The sequence below is a fragment of the Lemur catta genome, chromosome X, assembly GCF_020740605.2.
Source record: "Lemur catta isolate mLemCat1 chromosome X, mLemCat1.pri, whole genome shotgun sequence".
Taxonomy (NCBI): domain Eukaryota; kingdom Metazoa; phylum Chordata; class Mammalia; order Primates; family Lemuridae; genus Lemur; species Lemur catta.
In genome coordinates, this window is record NC_059155.1 from 52,759,541 (window position 1) to 52,782,599 (window position 23,059).

At 38.8% G+C, this 23,059-nt stretch overlaps 1 protein-coding gene across 8 annotated transcripts in view; it reads left to right on the forward strand.

Moving 5' to 3' along the window:
• ARHGEF9 (Cdc42 guanine nucleotide exchange factor 9) overlaps positions 1-21,538 on the forward strand; it is a 324,866-nt gene extending 303,328 nt beyond the window's left edge. For all 8 annotated transcript variants that reach the window (XM_045537711.1, XM_045537715.1, XM_045537712.1 and 5 more), the window contains 3 exons: positions 12,158-12,401; positions 17,991-18,059; positions 21,311-21,538. In XM_045537711.1, coding sequence (XP_045393667.1) covers positions 12,158-12,401; positions 17,991-18,059; positions 21,311-21,492 — 495 coding nt within the window. In that variant the 3' untranslated portion in view covers positions 21,493-21,538. The remainder of the gene's footprint in view (positions 1-12,157; positions 12,402-17,990; positions 18,060-21,310) is intronic.
• Positions 21,539-23,059: the final 1,521 nt, after the last annotated feature.

Below are 23,059 nucleotides of genomic sequence, written 5' to 3' on the forward strand. Positions count from 1 at the left end.
AACTGATGTTGGTAATTTAATAGGGATTGCATTGAGTCTGTAGATTACTTTGGGTAGGATAGACATTTTAACAATGTTGATTCTTCCGATCCATGAGGATGGTATGGTTTTCCACTTATTTACATGTTCTGCAGTTTCCTTCCTCAGTGTTTCGTAGTTCTCCCTATAGAGGTCCTTTACCTCTTTAGTTAAATATATTCCTAGATGTTTTATTTTCTTTGTTGCTATTTTGAAGGGTACTGAGTCTTTAATTTGGTTCTCCGATTGAATATTATTGGTATATATGAATGTCTCTGATTTCTGTGTATTCATTTTAAAACCTGAGACTTTACTGAATTCATTAATCAATTCCAGAAGCCTCTTGGTTGAATCCTTGGGGTTTTCCAGATATAACATCATATCATCAGGGAAGAGTGGGAGTTTGATCTCTTCTTTCCCTATTTGGACTCCCTTGATTTTACTCTCTTGCCTGACAGCTCTCGCAAGGACTTCCAATACTATGTTGAAAAGTAATGGGGACAGTGGGCAGCCTTGTCTGGTTCTGGTTCTGAGTGGGAATGCTTTCAATTTTTCCCCATTCAGTATGATGGTGGCTGTGGGTTTGTCATATATGGCTTGTATCATTTTTAGGTAGGTCCCGTCTATACCTATTTTGTTAAGCGTTCTTATCATAAAAGGGTGTTGAATTTTGTCAAATGCTTTTTCCGCATCTATTGAGAGGGTCATATGGTCTTTATTTTTGCTTCTATTTATGTGGTGAATTACATTTATAGATTTACGTATGTTGAACCACCCCCTGCATCTCTGGGATGAAGCCCACTTGGTCGTGATGGATTATTTTTTTGATAAGCACTTGGATACGATTTGCTAGGATTTTATTGAGAATTTTTGCATCTATATTCATGAGAGAAATTGATCTGTAGTTTTCTTTTTTTGTTGCATCCTTTCCTGGTGTTGGTATCAATGTTATATTGGCTTGGTAAAACGTGTTGGGGAGAATTCCTTCCTTCTCGATATTGGAAAATAGTTCATGTAGGATGGGCACCATTTCATCTTTGTATGTGTGGTAGAATTCGGGTGTGAACCCATCTGGACCAGGGCTTTTCTTTTGGGGAAGGTTTTTTATTGCTGTTTCGATTTCAGTTCTTGATATTGATCTATTCAGGAATTCTATTTATTCCTGACTGAGCTTGGGAAGGCTATGTGTTTCTAAAAAATTGTCCATTTCCTCCACATTTTCCAGTTTGTGTGCATAAAGATTCTTGTAGAATTCATAGATGATATCGTGTATCTCTGTGGCATCGGTTGTGATTTCTCCTTTCATGTTCCTGATGGAGGTTATTAGAGATTTTTGTTTTCTGCTCTTGGTTAGTCTAGCCAGAGGTGTGTCTATTTTGTTTATCTTTTCAGAGAACCAACTTTTTGTTTTATTAATTTCCCTTATGGTATTTTTGTTGTCCTTTTCATTTAATTCTGATTTGATCTTAATAATTTCTCACCCTCTGCTGGGTTTGGGGTCGGTCTGTTCTTCTTTCTCCAGCTCTTTGGGTCTATTCATCCAGTTGTGTATTTGTAAGTTTTCTGTCTTTTTGATATAGGCATTTATGGAAATAAATTTTCCTCTCAGGACTGCTTTAGCTGTGTCCCATAGATTTTCATAAGTTGTGTCTCTTTTGTCATTTAATTCAAAGAATCTTTTGATTTCCGACTTGATTTCTTCCTTTATAAAATAATCATTCAGGAGAAGGTTGTTTAGCTTCCATGACTTTGAGCAGGAATGAGAGTTTCCATTAGGATTCATTATTACTTTTATTCTGCTGTGATCTGAGAAGATACTTGGTACAATTTCTATTTTTTTAAATTTTTTAAGACATGCTTTATGTCCTAGGATATGGTCAATCTTAGAGAATGTCCCGTGAGCTGATGAGAAGATTGTATATTCAGTGGACTTTGGGTAGAATGTCCGCTAGATGTCAGTCAGGCCCATTTGTTCTAGCATTCTATTTAAGTCCATTATTTCTTTGCTTATTTTCTGTTTGGAGGATCTGTCGTGTACTGTAAGTGGGGTGTTAAAGTCTCCAGCTATTACAGTATTGTTGTCTATCATTTGGTTCAGATCAAGTAGGGTTTGCTTTATGAATCTGGGTGCGCCTAAGTTGGGTGCATATATATTAAGTATAGTTATGTCTTCTTGTTGAATTGTGCCTTTCACCAGTATATAGTAACCGTCTTTGTCTTTTATTACTTGTGTTGGTTTAAAAACTAAGTTATTGGAAATTAAAACTGCCACACCAGCTTTCTTTTGGCTACCATTTGCTTGAAATATCGATTTCCATCCTTTTATTTTCAGTCTAAATGCATCTTTACAGGTTAGGTAAGTTTACTGAAGACAGCAGATACTTGGTTTGTGTTTTTTTATCCATTGGGCCAGTCTGTGTCTCTTGAGTGGGGAATTCAAGCCATTGACATTTATTGAGAGAACTGATAAGCGGGAAAGATTTCTGTTCATCTTGTTGGGTAGAGCTTCATTGCTATGTTTTCTCTCTTGAGCCATTGTGGTGGCTGGAATTTGATCTTTAGCTCTTGAGCAGGTTTACATTCATGGGTCTTTCTTGTGCTGATCCATGTGTAACTCTCTTTTGAGTACTTCTTGGAGGGCTGGTCTTGTCTTGGTGAATTCTCTGAGTTTTTGTTTATCTGAGAATGTCTTAATTTCTCCTTCATATAGAAAACGTAGCTTAGCTGGGTGCAAGATTCTAGGCTGGGCATTATTCTGTTTCAGAAGAGTGAGAATAGGCCCCCAACCTTTTCTTGCTTGTAAGGTTTCAGTTGAGAAATCTGGCGTAATTCTAATGGGCTTTCCTTTGTACGTTGCTTGTTTCTTTCTCCTTACAGCTCAAAGAAGGGTCTCTTTAGTGGATATTTTGGTCAGTCTGATGACTACATGGTGTGGTGTTTTCCTATTTGCTATGAATCTCCCAGGGGTTCTTTGAGCTTCTTGTACCTGTATATCTAGACTTTTAACAAGGCCTGGGAAATTTTCCTCAATTATGTCTTCAAATAGCTTATCCAGCCCTTGCTTATTATCTTCTTCATCCTCAGGAATGCGGATAACTCTCATGTTAGGCTTCTTCACATAATCCCACATTTCTTGTAGTCTCTGATCTTCTTATTTCTTTGCTCTATCTCTGTGATTGACTTATTTAATTGGAAAGAGTTATCTTCAATCTCTGAGATTCTTTCTTCTGTTTGATCTACCCTGCTCTTGAGACTTTCCACTGTGTTTTGTAGCTCCCTGAATAAATTCTTCATTTCTAGGGTTTCAGTTTCGTTTTTCTTCAATATTTCAATTTCCTTAGTGAATTTTTCTTCCAAATCCTGGATTTTTTTTGTGGTTTCTTTGTGTTGGTTATCCATTTTTTCTTGTATATTATTCAGCTTATTTATAATCCATAACTGAAGTTCTTCCTGTAACATGTTGGTATTTTGAATCTGGTTTGTGTCAATTGGTAGAGAGCTGGTATTTCTCTTTGGGGGTGAGATTTCCATTTGATTCTTTGTACTACCCATATTTTTCCACTGAGCACTTCCCATCTGCATCTATCATTAGATCTTTTCTCACAGCTTTAGTCTGGCTAGCAGCACACCTTGTACTCTGTTCTTAGGCTGTGAAACAATCTAGGTATGTTGCTTCCTTTGTATAGAGGGGGAGACTGTTTTGTTTAGAGGTTTTTCTATCTCAGTTGGGGGGCTGCTTCTGATGGGTCCAGCCCCAGAGGATTGGTTTGACATAAGACCAGTTTGGCGAGTTAAGTCACTGTGTTGTGGACTTTCAGTTAGCAGGCAGGATTCACAGTAGTTGCAGGCAGAAAGTCACTCTCTTTTTTTTTTTCCCCTGTTTTTTGGTTCTTCCTCTAGAGGGGTGGTTTCTGCCTCTTTCTGCAGGAAAGACACTGGCTAGGGGGAGGAGGCGGTGCCCTCGCTCACTCAGTGCCCCAGCTGCTGCAGCTCCCATGGACAAAGGTCTGCCCTGTCCCAATGTCTCCAAGGTCCAGCCTCCACACTCTTGCGTCTGGGGAAGCACTCAGTGTTCACACACGGGCGAGCGTCCTAGAGAGGGTCCACAGACTAGGGGAGGGAGCCTCCCGGGGAGCTGCCCAGCACCCTATGGCTCCGCAGCAGCTATGCCTTGGACCCGACATTGGTGACTGCCCGCCCACAGATCACTGGCACTGGGGGTGAATGTTCAGGGTCCGGCAGGCACCAGAGCTGGGGGCCTGGCTAGCTCAGGAGTACACAGTAGCTCCCTGGCTAGAGGGCTGCCAAAAAGAAAGAGGAAAAGAAAAAAAAAAAGAAAAAAAGGAAAAAAAATCTGTTATTCTGTGATTCTGTGACTCTTCGCTGCCTTTCCCCTTAGTGCAGCTCCGCCCCTCTCCCTCTAAGCACCGTCCCGGCAGAGATCCCCTACAGTCTAAGCTGTTTCCCATTGATGTCACTTGTCCACCGAGTTCATACAAAGCCAGAGCTCTTGGCGTGGGTTCACGGACTAGGAGAGGGAGCCACCGGGGGAGCCGCCCGGCACCCTATGGTTCCTCAGCGGCTAGGCTGTGGACCCCAAGATGGCGACTGCCCATCCGCAGATCGCCGGCACTGGGGGAGAATGTTCAGAGTTCGGCGCTCACCAGGGCCAGGGGCCTGACGAGCACGGAAGCCTGCAGTAGTTCCCTGGCTAGAGGGCTGCCAAAGAATAAAAAGAAAAAAAAAATCTGTAATTCGGTGACCCTTCGCTGCTTTTCACCTTAGCGCAGTTCCGTCCCTCTCCCTTTGAGGGAGTTCATACAAAGCCAGAGCTCTTGGCGTGGGTTCGCAGACTAGGGGAGGGAGCCGCCCGGCGAGCCATCCGGCACCCTATGGTTCCGCAGCAGCTAGGCTGTGGCCCCCAAGATGGTGACTGCACGCCTGCACATCACCTGCGCTGGGGGAGAATGTTCAGAGTTCGGCAGGCACCAGAGCTGGGGGCCTGGCAAACACCGGACCCTACAGCAGGTCCCCGGCTAGAGGGCTGCCGAGGAAGAAGAAGAAGAAAAAAAAAAAAGAAAAAAATCTGTAATTCCGTGACCCCCTGCGGCCCTTCGCCCCAGCGCAGTTCCGCCCCTTTCTTTTTACGCGCTGCGTCCCCACGGAGATCCCCCAGAGTCCAAGCTGTTTCCTGCTGATGTCTCGTGTCCACAGAGTTCATACAAAGCTAGAGCTCTTGGCGTGGGTTCACGGACTAGGGGAGGGAGCGCCCCGGGGAATCGCCCAGCCCCCTATGGTTCCGCAGCAGCTAGGCTGTGGACCCCAAGATGGCGACCGTGCGCCCGCAGATCGCCGGCGCTGGGGGAGAATGTTCAGAGTCTGGCAGAAACCAGGGCTGGGTACCTGGTGAGCACCGGAGCCCACAGTAGTTCCCCAGCTAGAGGGCCACCGAAGAAGAAAAAAAAAATCTGTAATTCCATGACCCTTCGCAGCCCCTGGCCTTAGCGCAGTTCCTCCCCTTTCCCTTTAATCACTGCGTCCCCGTGGAGATCCCCTAGAGTCTAAGCTGTTTCCTGCTGATGTCTCCTGTCCAGAGTTCATACAAAGCCAGAGCTCTTGGTGTGGTTTCATGGACTAGGGGAGGGAGCCGCCCAGGGAGCTGCCCAGCACCCTATGGTTCCACAGCGGCTAGGCTGTGGACCCCAAGATGATGACTACTCGCTCACTGATTGCCGTCGCTCGGGGAGAATGTCCAGAGCTCAGCAGGTGCCATAGCCGGGGGCCCAGCGAGCACTGGAGCCCACAGCAGCTCCCTGGCTAGAGGACCGCCGAAGGAGAAAAAGAAAAAGAAATCTGTAATTCCGCGACCCTTCGCGGCCCCTCACCTTAGCGCAGTTCTGCCCCTTTCCCTTTAAGCCTTGCGTCCCCGTGGAGATCCCCTAGAGTCTAAGCTGTTTCCCACTGATGTCACCTGTCCACAGAGCTCCACGTCTCCTGTGGTGATTCTGCACCGACTTCAGTCAGATCCCAGATTGAGTGGGTGTGGAGGTCAGTGGGGAGAACAAGCCGCTTTGCTGTGGGGCTGAACCAGCCTCACTCGTTGGTGAGGTGGGTACAGCCGTCCTGCACTCTGCTGTCTATTGTCCATCCCGCACTCTCCAGATTTTCTTGATCCTAATTTCTCGTTCACCTGTGTTTTTTCTTGTTCTCTGTATCCCACGTTGATTCTCCGTGGGTTCACACCGCTGTTCTTGTGGGAGAGCAATCCTCTAGCGTTGTGGCAGGCTGAGATCCATGCCTTCCTCTCTGGGATCACGAATCTAGGAGGTCACCTCCACTCCACCATTTCCCACTCCTCTGCTGATATCTTTTTTAAAAAAAATAAAAAAAACAATGCTATTTTTAATGTACTAATATCAATAGACTATCATGGCTTCGTCTTGCTCTGTGAGCAAGTTAACACAGAAGTTCCCCATTCTCACACATAGACAATTTTTATATCAGGTTTACAAAAAAATTGTTGAAGGTAATAAACCATAAAAAAGGAACTAGAAAATGATAATGCATTCCACCATCACATTTGTATGTATTTTAATAGCTCAGGCAGCTGTACTTTGTATTGCCTCTTGCCTATTACAATCATTTACTGGAAGACCACCCTCCCCTTTTTGTTCATCTGTTACAGTCTTTTCCCTTTGAAGCTGAGCCAATATGTTGAGTCTGTTTGAATACTATCAAAGGGCATCACCTAAATATTGGATCTTGTAAAAGGTTAACAACAATGACAACAATAAAAACCAGATTGCAATTTTATGTATTGCCACTATTATGATTACCAATGAGGATATGATCTTATATATACAAAACCCTAAAGAATACCCCAAAAGCCTCCTAGATTTGATGAATCAATTCAGTAAAGTTTCAGGATACAAAATTAATGTACCAAAATCAATAGCATTCCTATACACCAATCACAACCAAGTTGAGAACCAAATTAAGAACTCAATCCCATTTACAATAGCACAAAAATAAAATACCTAGGAATATGTTTAACCAAAAAGGTGAAAGAGTTCTATAAGTAGAACTGTAAAACACTGATGAAAGAAATTGTAGATGACACTAACAAATGGAAAAACATACCATGTTCATGGGTTGGAAGAATGATTGTTAAAATGACCATACTGCCCATAGTAATCTACAGATTTGGTATAGTTCCTATCAAAATACCAACATAATTTTTCACAGCATTAGAAAAAAATAATCCTAAAATTCATATGGAACCAAAAAAGAACATGAATAGCCAAAGCAATTCTAAGCAGAAAGAACAAAACTGATGGTATCACATTACCTGATTTCATATTATACTACAAGGCCATAGTAACCAAAACAGCATGGTACTGGGATAAAAACAGACATATAGACCAAGTGATCTTTGACAAAGCAGACAAAAGCATACACTAGGGAAAGGACACTGTATTCAGTAAATGGTGCTGAAATAATTGGATAGCCATCTACATAAGAATTAAACTGGATTCCTTATCTTTTACCATATATAAAGATTAAGCCAATATGCATTAAAGATTTAAATGTAAGACCTGAAACCAAAAAAATTCTAGAAGAAAGCTAGGAAAAACTTTTCTGGACATTGGCCTGGGCAAAGAATTTATGACTGAGACCCCAAAAGCAAATTCAGTGAAAACAAATAAATGGGACTTAAACTAAAAAAACTTCTGCACAGCCAAAGAAATAATCAACCAAGTACATAGACAACCTACAGAATGGGAGAAATTATTCACAAACTATTCATCCCACAAAAGACTAACATCCAGAATCTATAAGGAACTCAAACAACTCAGCAAGAAAAAAAAACACCCTATTACAAAATGGGAAAACAATATAAACAGACATTTTTCAAAAAGATATACAAATGGCCATTAAATGTATTAAAAATTTCCCAACATCACTAATCATCAGAGAAATTCAAATTAAAACCATAATGAGATACCACCTTACTCCAGCCAGAATGGCCGTTATCAAAAATTCAAAAATAGTAGATATTATCACAGATATGGTGAAAAGGGAACACTTATACATTGTTGGTGGAAATGTAAATTAGTATAGACTCTATGGAAAACAGTATGGAGACTCCTTCAAGAACTAAAAGTAGATCTACCATTCGATCCAGCAATGCCACTACTGGGTATCTATTCAAAGGAAAAAAACTCACTATATCCAAAAAAGTACCTGGACTTTTATGTTTCTCATGGCACAATTCACAATTGCAAAGAAGGAACTAACCTAAGTTCCCACCAACAGATGAATAGATAAAGAAAATGTAATATATATACCCTAGGGAATAGCACTCAACCATGAAACAATGAAATAATGTATTTTGCAGCAACTTGGATGGAACTGGAGGCCACTATCCTGTGAAGTAAGTCAGGAATGGAAAAATCAAATACTGCATGTCTCACTTATATAAGTGGGAGCTAAGCTGTAGGTATATACAATTGTACAGAATAGAGTAATAGACTGGAGATTCCAAAGATGAGAGGGTTGGAGGAGGGTGAAAGATGAAAGATTATTATTATTATTGAGTACAATGTACACTATTCAGTTGATGGGTACATTAAAAGCCCAAACCTTTCAACTATACAATATATTCATGCAATAAAACTGCACTTGTACTCCCTAAGTAATCTAAATAAAATAAAATAATTGGAGATTTAGTTGATACTTTTAATGTAGCTCCAAGATCTTGCATATTCTTTCCATTTTTAGAAACTAGCAAATGTGTTGAAGGCTGACAATAATTATGACATACAAACTCAGGAGAGGATAAAGGAAGCTGCAGACTTATGTTAGGAACAGGGAAGTTGAGGCTGCCTATGGTTTAGGCTGTGGTCCAGTGAGAGTGTTTTTGGTTCAGATCTAGCTTCCCAGGTTTACGTGTATTTGTGTTATATATCGTAAGGCAGCATTCAAGCCTCTCAGAGATCAAGATAGATTATACACATCCATTCTCCCTACCTTGTCCTGCTTTTGTAGTTATGTTAGCCTTGTAGGGTCCACTTTTTGTATATGTGCCTCACAAAGCGTTCCTGAGAATTGTGGACATCAGTGCATGGGAGCTACCCATCCTTTTGGCTAGGACTGAGCTGGTGCACTTTGAGCATTGTAAAAGGATCCCAGAGTCTGAAACAGGCTTGGGACAACATTGCCCCTCTCTGTATAGCTAACCTCTTTCTCTTCTGTGAACTTGATGCTGGGGGCACATAGTATATCAGAATCCATCTGTACTCTTAACTTATTTATATGTGCAATCATGGTAAGAAAAGGCAACATGATGGTTATTTTTTGCAAAATAATTCAATGACACCTGTATTTCCCAGCCTGGGGCTTCAAGATGACAGAGGTATGCTGGAAATTCTTCAAGACAATCTTCTTCAGCCCTACTGATAAGCCAGTGTACTGCACAGTGTGAAGAGTTAGGATTGGGAATGTGGGTAGCCAAAGGCAGATCCTTCACAGTTAACTTGCAGCTGAGAAGTGAGGCATGTCAGGCAATTCAGTAGAATGGGAATGGTTTAACTGAACTATATAATGTTTAAAAAAATTAATGAGCATTTCTGACTCTAGTTAATTGAAAGACCAGATACAAGAAGGGAAGAGGGAGAGTTGGCCAGAAAAGACCCCTGCTACTTGTAGATGACATCTTTCAGGACAGAGTTCACAGGGGCCTTCCTCAGCCAAACTCAACACACCACATGTCCCAGAAGTGGATACTCACAGGAGGCTGAGGGCAGTGTCAAGAGGCGGAGGGGCTGAAGAGACCATTCTGAGAGACTTATCAGATCTGACATTCCGTAGGCCCATGTGTCATTTCATCCATTCCTGTTTTCTTTTTTTATACTTATGAAATATTTGACATTCAAAAAGATACAAAAATAATATAATGAGTACCCATGTTTATACCTTCCAACTCAAGAAATAATTCATTACCAGTAAAGTTTTCTTCCCCTCACTCTCTTCTGCTTCCCTTCCTTTCTCTTCCTCTCTTGCCTCTTCCAAATTTTTACTCTGTACTCTCTTGAATTTGGCATATATCATTGTTATATATTTCCTTATAATTTTCATATATATGTATGTATCCCTAAACATTATGTGGCATTGCAGAATAGATACAGATGAGATAAAACTATATAGAAAGGAAACCAGGTGGAATGATTAGCATGGGGTTTAGAATGGAAGATGCCTTGAGGTTATAGCTTTTGGATTGGGTGACAAGTTCACCAATACTTACTACATTATTAAAAGTAAGTATGTGAATAAATCGAGAAATAAAAGCAACCACACATGGACTAATGATGAATGTCTCATGGACTAGAGTTAGTATTAATCAAATTCTGATGGATTATGAGGAAGAAAACTCTACTGGTAATGAATTATTTCTTAAGTTGGATGGTATCTACATGGGTGCCCATTATATTATTTTTGTATCTTTTTGAATGTCAAATATTTCATAAGTGTAAAAAAAGAGAGCACAAAACAATAATAGGCAACATACTGTTTGTGTCCATCTACAACTTTTGTTTTTCTTGCACAATAAGATTTGTGATATTCATCTATGTCTATGTGAACCTCACTGGGGTGGGGAACCTGTTGTCTTAAAGCCACATATGGCTTTTCTAGGTCCTTAAGTGTGCGGGGAGTTAGCTACGCTCCCTGCAAAGAGTTTTTTTCTTTCCGCTAGGGTCTCTCAGGCAGGCGTCGTCACAAAGGATGAAAAAATAGTAGGAAACAGATATAAAAGAAGAAGAATAATAATACACAGAGCCAAAGATATAGTTTATAAAGTAAAGGTTTATGAAGTTAGACAAAGGAAGAGTCCGGAAGGTATATATTTCTCCCACGGAAATATAACAAAGACTGAAACTCCACACAGGTACTTTATAGGGTAGATACAGGCTCCCGTTGCCCTATTTACATACTAACAGGCAGTTTGGTTTAGGGTCAAAGTCTTCTAAAAGGCTACTACAGATCCTTTAACTAACTCTATCTAGGTGAACAATGAGTTACAAAATCTTCTTAGGGCAAACATCTAAGTTTTATGATAAGGCTATTTCTTTAGCAAAAAACAGAGACATCTTGGCTCTTGTGTTCTTGGAGACAGAGATGATCTCAGAAGTCAATGTGAGCTGTGCCTTGTGTTAATTACTTTAACTGCATGGTTCCATCTGGGCCCGGCTTGGGCATTAGCATATCTATTTGATAAACTCTCATCTCCCAGTGACCTTTGATCAGCTCTGGCAACCTATGGCCCTAGGTGAAGCCTGTCTTGTCTTTCAAAACAGGTGAGAACCATAGGCCCAGCTTACAGCTGTCTCTTTGAAATGCAGCTGTCACTGACCAATAAGACGCCCTCCTGAGGCGAGGCAGCTTTTGAACTAACACATTTATTTTTTCTTTAAGGCAAAGCCTTATTTGACTTCTGAAATCAAATCTTGTCTCCAGAAATACAGGGGGCATTTCTATAACTCAGTATTTTTAGGCTCAACATAAGTACAGCCTTTTGACTGAATCCAAATTTTACAGAACAAATCCTTTTATTAAAAGGGGTGCAGCAGAGAAAGGTGAAGCTTTTCTTGTCTCTTTTGGTGCTTAAAAAGGAACAATCTTAAAATCAGAAGGCCGCAGGTTCCCCACCCCTGCATGATGTTCAGTTTTCATTGGCCTGCTTGGATTCCTGAACACACTCTAGGTAACCAACCAGCTTATTTAATGCTTCTGGTAGGCTTGCCTATGTTTTGGAAGAGGAAAAGCCCCTGCTAGCAGTACTTGTGTGTCTTATTACTTCCTACCTCCTATCAGCAATCTTGCAAACACATCCAAGGATTGATGCTAGAGTCTGAGACGGTCTTTGGAGGTGGGACAGAGGCCTTCTCTAAGGGTATCTAGTTAGCCAAACTGTCAAGGTCAGACTGCTAAAAATCTGCCCAAATTTAGACCAAACCAACACCCGCTGGTACTCCAAAACAATGACAGTATTAGTGTCCTACTGTACCCATATGTGTCAACTTTCCTGGCACCCACTATGCACATACCTCCAACAAAAATCCTTCTATTCCTTGCTGCCTAGGACCTAATTCGGAGGGATATACTGTACTACAAAGGCCGCATTGACATGGATAAATATGAGGTGGTTGACATTGAAGATGGCAGAGATGATGACTTCAATGTCAGCATGAAGAATGCCTTCAAGCTTCACAACAAGGAAACCGAGGAGATACATCTGTTCTTTGCCAAGAAGCTGGAGGAAAAAATACGTTGGCTCAGGGCATTCAGAGAAGAGAGGAAAATGGTACAGGAAGATGAAAAAATTGGTAAGTGACCTGAGAGGAGAAAGAAGAATATGGCTATGAAGAACATAGAGGGTTTGAATTGGTTTCCATTTTTCTAGAGTCAGGGGGAAGACTTCTGTTGCAAACTGACCTAAGGTACTTTGGTAGTTCCTGATTACTAAGTTCTTTTTGGTAAGTACCAATAGCTTCCATCATCCAGGGGCAGGTAGAAACTATAGGTTGTCTTCCACTACAGTCTTATTACCAGATAAGAATATTATACTGAGAGCCAACCTCAGGCTTGATTCTCCCAAATGTAACAATGAAAATTTATTTCTAACCCTGAGAATACACACAGATTCTGTCTTTCTCCCACTCCTTATGGGAGTGAAATTGTACCTTAAAACACCTGTATGCTTGAGTTGGTAGCGTCTCTAGAAAAATGGGCCTACCCGTCAAGTCCTGGTACAAAAGGATTCTCCTAACCTTCCATGTTGGGGATTGAAATGCTCTAGAGGTAAGAAAGGATGGTTAAAAAGGCCCATTTAATTCTGATCTTCATCTCAGATCTTAGGTAGAGTGCACATTGAGAGTTCACTTTGTGTCCCATCAGAATCAAATTGGTTTCAGCACATAGGCACTGCATTGGGACATGAAATGGAGTGGTATAGAAATGGTGCTGGCTACTTCTCCCAATGTCAGGCAGCATCAGCCACTATTCCTGCCTAGGCTGTTAGAGCTATTAAAAGAATGGTCTTAGTGTTCAGACCTTGAATCAATTAGAAGACCCCTGCCATTCCTGTTTACTCTAACATGATGTCTCCCACACAATGCCCTAATGACTCTATGAGTCTGCTTCTAATAGAAGAGCTTGCAGAAATTATTTTCTGACAGGCCTATGTTCATCATTAAAGAGAAATTGAGGTTTTGGGTTTCTTTTGGTCTGATAATAAGAATAAATCACTTCCATTGTAGGAAATTTTGGGGAAAAAACAAATATACAAGAAAAAAGTAAAAATCACACATGAACATACTACTCAGTGATAAATTTTGTAAACATTTGATATATTTCTTTCCAGTCTTTTTTTTTCCTATGTGTCTAAATAGAAAAGCCAGGGTGGCTGAATCTTTCTTTCTCTCTCTTCCCACACCTGCCTCTCTGTGGTGGATAGATATAATTTTGTATCCTCATTTTTTACACATAAATATATCATTAGCATTTCTGTAAAATCATTTAATATTTTTAATCATTTTTATGGGTATCATATGGATTTATCATAATTTTATTTTTTAATTATAAAATTAATGCATGGCCATTATAACCATTTAAACACATATGGAAATGTATAAAGAAAATTTAGCAATCTTTCCCCTTCTCTGTCACTCCTGTGCTGTATGACTAACCAGTATTAATACTTTGGTGTGATTCTTTCCATACTTATTCCATGCTCATATAAACATATATATAAGACTTTTTTATTTATAAAAGTTACATTATATGTATTACTCTGTAACTTGATTTTTTTAAATTATTTTGATAGATTTAGGGGATACAAATGGTTTTTTGTTGCATGGATGAATTGTATAGTGGGAAAGTCTAGGCTTTTAGTATACCTATCACCTAAATAGTGTATGTTGTGTACCCAATTGTAACTTGATGTTTTTAATACATTGACTGACACACTAGAAAAAAAAATTTCCCTGGGGCCACAGTGTTTCATTAAAACAAAATGATCCTTTCTAATTTGTTAGTTTTTATTGTTTTCTGTGAATTATACTCAAAGCAATCTACATTTTTAGAATTAAATTGTCAATATTAATTTTAACAACAAGAACATCAAGTAAGATTTTCATTAACCAACTGCAGGGTTTTGCTTCATGAGGCCCCGGGCTCAAAACTGGCCTGAGTTAAACACAATTGACATGGCAGTCAGTGTGAGTTGTATGCAGCAATTGCAGTCATCCCTTGGTATCCATGGGAGATTGATTCCAGGATCCCTGCGGATGCCAAAATACGTGGATCTCAAATCCCTTACGTAAAATGGTGTTGTATTTGCATATAACCCACGTACAACTTCATGTATACTTTAACACATTAATTGCCATGTGTATTGTATTTAACTCACGCTAGTTTTGAGCCCGGAGCCTCATAAAGCATATGTAACATATACATCTCTTCACCTTGGGAGCTGTGAGAACAATTTTTCAAGTTGCATGTAACTCATGCACAGAAAACAATAACAAATAACAATTTTGTTATTAAATTAGAAAGGATCATTTTATTTTTGATTATTTTTGAAGTTTTTATTCTATTTTTGTGATAAAACACTGTGGCCCCAAGGAAAAATTTTTTTTTTCTAGTGTGACAGTCAATGTGTTAAATCATCTCTAGATTACTTATAATACTTAATAAAATGAAAATGCTAAGTAAATAGTTGTTATGCTGTATTGTTTAGCGAATAATGACAAGAAAAAAAGTCTATATATGTTCAGTATGGATTCAACCAACTACTTTTTTTTTCTAAATATTTTCTATGCTCAGTTGGTTGAATCTATGGATGTGGAACCCATGGATACAGAGGACTGACTGTATTTTCCTTTTGCTAGACATTTATTTTATTTCCATCTTTTTTCTCCACTACAAATATTGTTGTAATAAATATCCATGAATGTATCTTATTGTTACATATTGGTGCTTTTATTCCTGTAGGATAGACACCCTAAAGTGCAATGACTGGATGTGAGGATATGAATAGTTTTAATTGTAATACATACTTGCATATTAAATTCTAGAAAAGTTGTAGAATCTACATTCCCAGCATAATTTTATGGGTACCCATCTTGCTGTACCCTTATCAGCACTGGATAGTATCTACTTGTTTCATTTTGCTGTTTCTCAACTAATAATATTGATCTTTTTTTTTTTCATAATCTTGCTGGTTATTTGCATTTCTTCTTTTGTGAATTGCTGTATATACCCTTTCTCATTTTTAGTTTTTGTTTTTCTTTTAAAATAAATTTGAAAGGACTCTATATTGAGGATAATAACACTGTCAGTCATGAGTTTTACATGTTTTCACCAGTCTATTATTTATCTTTTGAGCTTAATTATGGTGCTTAATTCTACAAATATTATTTTTTTACTTCAACAAATATATCACTCATATTATTGTTTCTTAGCAGTTCTTAGATGTTTATTCTTTGATATGAAAATTAAATTCATTTTTTCTAGGTCCAAAATACTGGCATAAAAGGCCCATTTGGATTCCTATTGGCATTGTATTAAATTTGTTAATATGTGAAGGTTTGGCATTTTTATTAGATTTTCAGCTTCAGGAACATGGCCCTTCCCTCATTTTACCTAAGTCTTGTTCTATATCCTTCAGGAAAATGGTACTGCTTTCTTCCCATAGATTCTGTACTTTTCTACCTCTTCATGTATTACTTTTAATAATTTCTATTTTGCTGAGAAATCATTAAATTTCTCTGGATTTTCAATTTAATACTATGTATCTGCACATAATATTATCTTATTCTTTTACTATCTTCCACAATTGTGGTTCTCTCCCTTTTTCTCATTTCTAATATTGCAATTTTTTTTATTTTCTCACTTTAGTCTTTTAATCACGCATATCAAGGAGCATTGGTTTTTCTTATTTTTATTGATATATAATAGCTGTACATATTTTTAAGATACATGTGGTATTTTGATACCTGTATACCATGTGTAATGATCAAATCAGAGTAATTGGGATATTCATCACTTCAAATATTTATCTTTTCTTTGTGTTGGGAACATTCCAAATCTCTTCTAGCAACTTTGAAATAGACAATAAATTATTGTTAACTATAATTTCCCTACTGTGCCATCAAATACTAGATCATATTCCTTCCAACTGTACTTTTGTACCCATTATCCATCCTCTCTTCATTCCCCCACCCCAACTCTTCCCTTCCCAACCTCTGGTAACCATTATTCTACTCTCTACCTTCATGAGATCTACCTTTTTACCTCCCACATATGAATGAGATCGTGTGATATTTGTCTTTATGTGCCTGGCCTATTTCACTTAACATAATGATCTACAGGTCCATCTATGTTTGCTGCAAATGACAGAATTTTATTTTTATGGCTTAATAATATTCGATTGTCCACTTTTTTATCCATTTATCCATTGATAGGCATTTAGATTGATTCCATATCTTGGCTATTGTGTATAGTGCTAGTGCTGCAATAAGCAGGGAAGTGCAGATATCCTTCAATATTCTTTTTTTTTCTTTTTTTTTTTTTTGAGACAGAGTCTCACTCTGTTGTCCTGAGTAGAATGCAGTGGCATCAGCCTAGCTCACAGCAACCTCAGACTCCTGGGCTCAAGTGATCCTGCTGCCTCAGCCTCCCAGAGTGCTAGGATTATAGGTGTGAGCCACTGCGCCCGACTGCCTTTCGATATTCTGATTTCCTTTCTTTTAGATATATATTCAGCCATGGGATTGCAGAATCATATGGTAGTTCTATTTTCTACTTTTTGAGGATCCTTCATACAGTTTTCCACAATAGTTGTACTACTTTACATTTGGTCTTTTCAAAGAACTTGCTTTTAGTTTATTTATCCTTTCTGCAATTTATTTCTGTTTTTTTTTCTTTAAATTAATTTTAGCCTTTATTTACTCCTTTTTTCTACTTTCTTTTAGTTTTCTAAAAAACATGTGTTAGGGTTTTTTTTTTTCCTGTTTCATTGGTTGAATACTTTATTATGATTTTCAAAATATAATAAAATCATTTAGAGTACCTTTTTCTTTGAGTAAAGTTGTGATATAATCCCATAGGTTGTGATATAAAATGTCCATTTTATTCATTTTTAGATAATTTGTAACTTCAGGTAAGATTTCCTTTTGATCCATGGTTTATTTAAAAGACTATTACTTTCAGTGTTTCAGATGAGAATTCTGAGTGATAATATGATCTTTCTCTTTTATAATTAAGCCGTCCTTTCTGTCTTGAAGCTTATAAGATTATTTTCCTTATCTTAAATTTCAAGAATTTCACTAGTCAACATTTAGGTGTGTGTCTGTGTATCCTGATCCTGACTGGGACTTAGCAAGTCTTTTCATCTTTCAACACTATATCTTTCATTGACTTAGCCAAGTTTTCTGTTACTTCTTTATTCTTCTTTCTATTTGATTTTTTCTTCCTTCTGTGACTTTTATTATCTGTATGTACATTTTCTGTTCTAATTCTCTTATCTTTTGACTCATCATTTGTTTTCCTTTATATTTTTGCTTTTGGTTACAAAATATTTCTTCCACTTTATACCATACTTTATTTAACCATTCTCCATTTAACAGCCTCTTAGCCCCTGTTCTCAATGTTTTTAGGGGGTGCCTCTCTGTTCTGTGATATGCTAAGTAGCTAAGTTTTTGTCCTAAAGTTTTGTCTAAGTTTCTGCTGAATTTCCTTAGTGAAATTCCTAGAAAGGAATTACTGGATAAAAAGGAGTGACCTTTTTGGGTTTCAAGACTTTTGATACATCTTACCAAATCGCTCTTCCAGAACAGTTTTACTAATTTATATTATACATTCAAGAAGAATATATGTTTCTCATAACAAAATCACATATTTTTCTTTTTTAGGCTTTGAAATTTCTGAAAACCAGAAGAGGCAGGCTGCAATGACTGTGAGAAAAGTCCCTAAACAAAAAGGTAAAGCTGCCTTTACCCCCTCAGCCCCACTCACTCTCTGTGTGAGACCGGGGAGCCATAGGCATATTCCTAGGCCTGTTTCTGTTCTGAGGATCACTTGGGATGGTGGAGGAGCCCAGGTCTCCAGGTGTCCCTGGTGAAAGGTAAAAAATGGTCTTTAAGGCTTAAGGCCAGGAAGTGAATGGTATAGAGTAGTTGTGTCCAAAGATGGCTCACTAAGTACAGAAAAAAAATAGAACCTAAGTTTCTCTTTATTTTTAATTATTAAAATTAAGGAGAGGTTGGTCCAAGTGCAGTGGTGTTTACAACTAATTGATCACAACCAGTTGTAGATTCCTTTGTTCCTTCTACACTCCCACTGCTTCACTTGATCAGTAAAAATCCCCCCAAAACAAAAAAAAAGTAAATAAATAAAAATAAGGAGAAACTTTACTAATAATTTGGAGACAGATGGGCAATAGTAAATGTGTATAATTTATCTAGTAAGTATAAATATATTGGGAATGTGTGTTCAGCTTTCTTTCACTGGTCTGGGAGTACTTGCCAAATCAGGAGCCCACAAATCAGAATATAGAACCTCATACTGAACCAAGACAAAACATTCAGATATTCCCTCCCTTTCTCTGAACCATAAACCAAAGTACTTAAAAAAGAAAAATACCTTGAGAATCAATTTAAATCATAAGTAAAGCTTTATTTGTTCTTTTTTCGTGAACCAGAACAGAACTGAAATGTTCAGCTTAACAAAGGGAAGAAACTACCTTCTGCTTATTCGAGTACCTGTCTAGTATCAGTCCCTTAATATAAGTTCTTTCAATTCATCTTTGTGGTAATCCCTGGAAGGTGGGCATGAAGTTGTAAAGCTGTAGAACTCTAAGGAGAAAGATAAGAGGAAATCTTTATGCTCTAGGGCTAAGCACAAAAGTTTTTAGATTTGACTTCAAAAGCTCAAAGCACAAAATGAAAAATTGATAAGGTGGACCTCATCAAAACTGAAAATTTTGCTCTGTGAAAGACCCTGTGAGTAGGATGAAAGACAAGCTACAGGCTAGGAGAAAATATTTGCAAAACACATAACTGACAAAATACTATTTTAGAGTATATTAAGAGCTCTCAAAAGTCAGCAGTAATAATACCAAACACTCAAATTAGAAAACGAACAAAAGATACAAATAGATATTTCACTTAAGAGGATATGTGGATGGTAATTAAGCACATGATAAAATGTTCAACATCATTAGTTACTGGAGAAATGGAAATTAAAACCACAATGAGATATCACTGCACACCTATTAGAATGGCTAAAAAAAGAATAGTAACAATACCAACTGCTAACAAGGATGTGGGAGAAACTGGATCATTCATACCTTGCTGGTGAGAATGGAAATGGTACAGCCACTCTAGAAAATAGTTTGGCAGTTTCTTTAAGTACTAAATGTACAACTGCCATACAACCTAGCAGTTACCCTCCTGGACATTTATCCCAGAGAAATGAAAGCTGATATTTTCATAAAAGCCCGTAAATGGATGTTCATAGCATCATTGTTCATAGTAGCCCAAATTGGAAACAACACAGATATCTCTCAATGGGTAGATGATTAAACAAACTGTGGTACATCCATACCATGGAATATTATTCATCAATTAAAAGGAATCAACTACTAATACATGCAGCAACTGGGGTGAATTGCCAGGGAATTTTGTTAAGCGAGAAGAGCCAATCCCCAAAGTTTGCATAGGGTATGATTTCATCTATATAACATTATTGAAATGATGTAATTTAGAAATGGGAATCAGATTAGTGGTTGCCAGGGACTAAAGAAGGGATGAGGACAGGAGAGAATAAGTATGGTTATAAAAGAGTAATGAGTGATCCTTGTGATCATGGAAATGTTCTATATCTTGACTGTAAGCTATAACCATGTCACTATCCTGATTATGATATCATACTATAGTTTTGGGAAAACTGGGTAAAAGGGTACATAGGATCTCTGTGTATTATTTCTTGCAACTGCATGTGAATCAATAATAAACTCAACAAAAGCTTTTTTTAACAAAATCAAATTAGCACTTCCCAAACTCACTCCTTAATAACTCCGTATTGTCTGTTGACATCCAGTACCCTCATATTTCTAACACTCACTACCTTTCAAAACTGGCTCTTAAAAAAGAACTTGATCTTTCCCACTGAAATGCCAATGGGTGATGACTTACTATGATACTCCTTCCAGGGTAATGGGATTAAGTCATCAAACAAAGGCAAACAAAGAAGTTGTAATGTTGGAATTTCAGACACTGATCAGCAGATGAGGAAGGTATTTGGGAGCAGCAGAGAGGCCTTCCTGGCGTGTCTGAATTATATGCTTTATGGTTCATCCTATTCTGCTATAAATATAGGTCAGGATTAAACTTTCACTTTAGGCCCCCAGGTTCCTGGAATCCTCCATGAATGTGTATTTTGCTTTGATGGTTGCAAACCCACCTACAGAAGTTGAGAAAGTCTTTAATCTTAGTGTCATTAAAGCTGTTCCCTTTGAATGGTCACAAATATATGCTAAGTCTTCCTTGCTTTCCAGGAATCATATCTTCTGGTGGTGAGTTTGCTTTCTCCCTCAACTATCAGTGTCAATTCCCTGTTAAATATAGGTTCATCATTCTCAACCCAGGACAGGATACTAAATCACTTGTACCTTATGCTTTTAGAAAACCATTCTCTCTCACCCCCTAGATACTTGCCCTGAAGTCAGTAGTTCTTAACCAATCTCTTTTGACACTTCTAGGGGAGTTGGAGAGGAAGAAAACCAACGTCCTTTGGAGTTAAATGGAGTTTGTTGGGTTCTTTGCAGGACTAAGCCATGCATAAAAGATTATGGTCTTTTGGAAAGAGCTCTGAACTGAGAAGTCAAAGGGTATGGGTTCTAGGCCTTGCTTTCACTAACTTACCATATGACCTTAGGTGTGACATTTCTTTCCAGGTTTTAGTGTCCTTATCTGTAAAATGGCTGATGGCAATACCGCAAATTACTTAGTGATACCTGACTAAATGTGGAAGTGTGAGGGGTTGCAGTAATATCGTCACCATTGCAAAATATGTTAGGGAGAATTCTCCCCTTGGATGATTTGCAATACCGGTTCATACTCTCTAAACTAAGCTGCCTTGAACTGTCTGCCCAGAGTGATCACTGGGCGATTTGAGAAGCCCTTTGTTATGTAACTTATACCCTTTCCCTTTGATCTCTCATCTACTCTAGGTGTCAACTCTGCCCGCTCAGTTCCTCCTTCCTACCCACCACCGCAGGACCCGTTAAACCAAGGCCAGTACCTGGTCCCCGATGGCATCGCTCAGTCACAGGTCTTTGAATTCACCGAACCCAAGCGCAGCCAGTCACCATTCTGGCAAAACTTCAGCAGGTTAACCCCCTTCAAAAAATAATACCTACAGGGAGGCAGATAATTTTAAAATAAAGTAAATAAAATTATATTTATAGATGGACCTTTTTTCGGAGAAGCACTGTTGAAATTTATATATATATATGTATACACACACATACATACACACACACATATATGTACACACAGACATATACACACACAGGCCCTTGAGTATACACACACACACACATACACAGAGAGAGAGAGAGAGAGAGCGAGAGAGAGAGAGAGAGAAGGACCAAAAATGTTTTCTATTGTTTTTGGGAAGTGAAATCTGTAGTTAGTAGGAAGGAGGTACAAATGACTTCCAAACATGTGATCCCTTCTTAAAAGTTTTCAGTTCTTACCTGTCCTCTTCCCTTTTCTTTCAGGAATTGATATTTCTATTTGTTCCTTTTTCTTGTTGAGATGATCTCTTTGCCTTCCCTATGAGTGATTCACTGACTTGTCATTATTACCGTAGATGTGTTTGTATTGATTATTTCTTTCCTGATGATACTGATGCTGATAACATTTGAATTTAATTTAATGTGGGTGGAGTTTGGGGGTTTGGGATTTCTTTTTTCCCTCTTTCACTTTTCACTGAGGAAGGCGAGGTTCTCCTTTCTCCTCTCCCTCAGCCAATCATCTGCGAATGTTCCTACAGCCCTGCAGTTGCCCCAAATAGCTTTTTCCCAGCACCTTCTGTCCTCAGTCATGCCAGTCTGAATATGCTCTGTTGTGCCCTGTGACATAACTGCTAAGTATTCCTGTTGCTTTCACTGTGTTTTAGGTGTTGTGGAGGGATCAAAAAACCAAACAGAAGCAAGAGAGTATAAGAGTATAATGATGCTAGAGAAGACTTCTGTTCAGGGAACATTCTGCATTTGGGCTATTTCTTCTAGCACTTGGGGTTCCCATGTTGCAGCACTGCTGAGTCATTGCAGTTTTGTATCTAGGAGTTAGTTTGGGCCAATTATTCTCTTTTTCAAGCTGCTTTTGTTATAGGTCTCCTCCTAGGCCTGTCCCTCCCCTAGCCCAATAGAAGATCTGAAGTGGAAGCAAAGAGGTTGAGACTCTGCCTCTGGGGGAGGGATTTATCTGCCCCCCAAGTACAAAGTAGGTTTAAGGCAGGGTTCCACACAGCAATCAGTTCAGTGTCCTGGTCATCCTTGCTCTCATTTGCAGATTTTTTTAGGCAGCATTGATAGGAGTCTATGGAGGGGTTCAAGACAGAGCCCACCTGACCAAGATCATCAGCTGCCTTCAAATTATTGACCTGGACAGGATATAAGGCTGACAATAACCTCTTACAGGAAAGAACAGGGATGGACATGGAAAGAGACAGCTTTGATCCATGATATTGTACCTGCAATTCCCACTACCCCAATTGTGTGAGACTTCCCCAATTGTTAACAGATTGCATGGACAATTTTCCCTGGCTCTTTCTTTCCCCTCTTCCTGTCTTCCTTCTTTCTCTTGCCATCCTGGCACAGGAAGGTTATTGGTGTTGGCATAGTTAAAACAGTTATGGCACTTAAAGAGAAGGACCTGTTTCCAACATCCTCTCATCCCAGGACATTTGAGGC